General features: G+C 45.9%; 1 protein-coding gene across 1 annotated transcript; it reads left to right on the top strand.

Annotated features, from left to right (window-relative positions):
* Positions 1-48: 48 nt before the first annotated feature.
* Positions 49-1,046, top strand: SMIM7 (small integral membrane protein 7; the record flags this gene model as incomplete). Its single annotated transcript, XM_010187975.1, has 2 exons — positions 49-101; positions 956-1,046. Coding segments are annotated over 2 exons (144 nt in total), but the record flags the coding sequence as incomplete, so codon positions are not given.
* Between the last annotated feature and the right edge of the window lie 2,470 nt (positions 1,047-3,516).

Raw genomic sequence — 3,516 nt, 5'->3', positions numbered from 1 at the left:
GGGGGCCTCACCCTACCTGATCCGCCCCCCGCCCCCCTCTGTCCGCAGGAGGAAGAGAGACACGGAGGGCTTCGGCGAGGAGTCGAGGGAGCCCACGACCGGTAACGGAGGGTATCCGGGAGACGCGGAGCGGGGTCTAGGGGCGGGGGCCTCACCCTACCTGATCCGCCCCCCGCCCCCCTCTGTCCGCAGGAGGAAGAGAGACACGGAGGGCTTCGGCGAGGAGTCGAGGGAGCCCACGACCGGTAACGGAGGGTATCCGGGAGACGCGGAGCGGGGTCTAGGGGCTGCCTGGCTGCGGCCACTCTGCCCAGGGGTGTCTGAAAACACACGGGAATGGGCGTTTTCTGAAGGAAATTCTCGGTTAAGGCGTTTTCAAGGCACCAAAGTACAAGCTTAACTCCATTTTTTGTGGATGTGAATTACTCTGTATGTGGAACCAACTGTTTTACCAAATTACAACCTAAAATTTGGCTCCGTGGTGTTGACATGCAGGCATGACAAACCAAACTGTTGATCCCAAATTGGTGGTTTGGGAAGAAGTACAAAAGTGCATATTTCTTTTTGCGTTTTGAATGTAGGTGCCTGTGCCATGGAGGTAATGCTCTGCTTACAACCCGATTTCTGTTTTAGTGTACATTGCTCCTTTGTATCTCTGCTCGCTGGTTAAAAGTGGCAGGAGGGCTGAAAACTACAACAGAGTCCTTTTCTTTTTAATAGTGTGACCCCTTCTTATCATTTATTGCTTATTTTCCCACATGCCTTTAAGTAAGGATACGCTGAACATAGTGTGGATCATCTACCTAAAACTTCAACTTTAAGTTTTTGTTCTTTGACCTTTAGGGGTTTTTTTTCTCTGTCAGAATTGCTCAGGTTTTTCAGGCAGTGTTGAAAATGTGACTTGTCAATGTATTAGGTTTTTCTTACATCAAAGGTTTCTTCTCCTGGTTTTCAGGTGATAATATCAGAGAGTTTTTGCTGAGTCTCAGATATTTTCGAATCTTCATTGCCTTGTGGAATATCTTCATGATGTTCTGCATGATTGTGTAAGTCACGCTGTGCAGCATCTTCTCATTTGGCTATAGGAAGTCATGTATGTTGGGATTTTTCTTGCTTGTATATTTATTTCTGGATCTCTCCCACTCTGTCATCCCATAATTCCTTTCTATGTCACTTGTTTGTTTCAATGTTCAAAGATACATTGGTTGACCTCAGTTTTTTGCTAACGTGGACACCTGTAGCACATGAAAACCTCTACCAGCCTGCGTTTAGCCTTGGACACAGTGTTCCTTATTGTGGGTTGCTTAAATAAAACATCCTTTGGGGCAGCATTTCAGTTCAACCTTCAGTTTGTCATTTTAATTGAGGGGAAAACTCACCAAGTGATAGAATGGAGTCAGCCTTGAGAATAGTCTCTGGAAAGACGAGGTTTTAGCTGTGATAGGCTGTATTTGGCTGTATGGTTTGAAGTATGGGGGAGCAAATCCAACGGCCAGGTGTGCGCTGGTGTGAGCTGGAAGGGCACTGGTGTGACTGTTAACGGTTGTGCCTGGTTCTCATCTGGTTGTTTTTTTTTCTGTTGCATCCACCAGGTTATTTGGATCTTGAAACTCGCCCACAAACATGCCTGTCAACTTGGAAGAGACTTTTGGCTGGAAACAGAACTTTTCTATAAAGTAAAATATTATAATGCTTTCAAAATACAGCCCCAGGATTGCAGCCTGTTCTTCGGCACAAGCTCCTTGACACACTCAAGGGACAGGGACGTGTTCGTCCTCTTCAGCAGTCGTGTAAAAATACAGTGCATGCTGGTCTGGTGCTGGGGGGAATCGAGCCTTTAGGCTCCTGAGCCAAAATCTTCAAAGTAAAATTATTTCAACTTTAGTGAAACAAAGAGAATATGAAATGGTTCTGCTGGGCGCAGAGTGTAGTGCCCAGCATGCAGGGTTGAATTGCGGCAGGACCGAAGAGCACAGTCCCAAAACTCTGCGTTGTCACTCCCAGCTCGTGATGTGTCCATTAATGTCACCGTTGTCTGGGTACTTGGAAGCTGCACTTCTTGATTCTCATTTTTATGAAGTTGGGCGAAGTATTGGTGTAACTTCTCACTATTCCATTTAGTTTTATTGGAGAAATAGAAAAGGGTGATTAATAAAATGGGCTTCTCACCTTTCTCTTTTTCCAGCAAAATGCTTTTAAAATTAAAATGTCAAAGATTTTTCTAAGCAATATGTAAGGGATTTTGAATAGGAAAACCAGCAAAAATAATTCTATAAGCCAGTCCCAAGGAATAGCTTTGAAATAATCTTGGTTAAATAAAGTTGTTCTATTTAAGGGTAAAATACGCATGTGATGCTGTGTTCATTCTGTTACAGGAGAAATCAGTTCTGCATTGGTGTATTTTGAGAAATTTTAACTTGGCTTGTAATTGTCTGGCTTCTTGTGTTACTTTTATTTATGCTGTTACCCTCTTTGAGCAGCAGTTTTTCCCCAGCATCACCAAGATAATTTAAGCATGTGCAGTGCTGCGTATCTTTTAAATCAAACTGTCTATTAGCAGGGATTCCTTGGCTTCAGTTTCTTTACCTGACTGGTGAGGAGAGAGGCCTCATTTCAGTGATTCTGAGGCTCAGGCTTTAGCGAATACATTGAATTTTATCCAGATGCAGTCAGGCACAGGTGTTGGGCACTCACAGCAATTTGCTGGAGTCACCCTCTTCTGCATGAGCTGAAGTTGTCATGTTAATGGAACATGGAAGGGAAGAGGCCTTGTAATGGACTGTCCAGAAATACTTAAAATCTTAGGTTAAATTTCACATACTCCTTGTTATGCCTCTAATTTCTGTATATTTCTATTTCTTTTGAATGAGCAAAAAACCCTAGCGTGCTGCCTTGTCATGGCATCCAAGCAAAATCCAGTGCTTTCGATAGTTCTTGGAAAACCTTTTCTCCCTAATCTTCATTAAACTGAATTTCCCCTAAAATGTAACAGTGGAGGTGTCTGTCGCTGTGCATAACCCACCCAAGGCCCCTGCACTTGGCACCGGGCTCAGTTTTGGACTCTGCGGGGTTTAATGGTTGATCCTGTGCAGAACCGGATTTGCTTTCTGAGTCATGCTTTGAATACGGCCAATACAAGAAATTAAACACAGCTCTTTCCAGGTGATGACTTCAAGTTTGTAATTGCAAACACCCGTTATTCTGAAAATAATGAAAACACGAAGTTCTGCTGCTTGGCAAAAACTCTTATTTTTTTCCTTCAGATGGGCCCGCGTTACCTTCCTGCGAGCCCAGAGCAGGAACGCACCGTGGCGTTGTGTCTGCAACACCCGAGCGGCGCCGGTTCAACGCCGACATTTACTTCCTCAACCCCATCCCCCTCCCCAAGGCCGGGGCCGTCTCCTGCCGAGGGCTCGGCCGCTCCGCGGGGCCCGGCGGGGGCGCAGGGCTCGCTCTGCTCCGGCCCCGGCCCATCAGCGAACTCCCGTTTCCCAGCTCCGCCACCCGCCCCCCGCC

The sequence above is a fragment of the Mesitornis unicolor genome, unplaced genomic scaffold, assembly GCF_000695765.1.
Source record: "Mesitornis unicolor isolate BGI_N332 unplaced genomic scaffold, ASM69576v1 scaffold36057, whole genome shotgun sequence".
Taxonomy (NCBI): Eukaryota; Metazoa; Chordata; class Aves; order Mesitornithiformes; family Mesitornithidae; genus Mesitornis; species Mesitornis unicolor.
The sequence above is the reverse complement of the archived record's forward strand: the minus strand, read 5'-3'. Positions and strand labels throughout refer to the sequence as shown.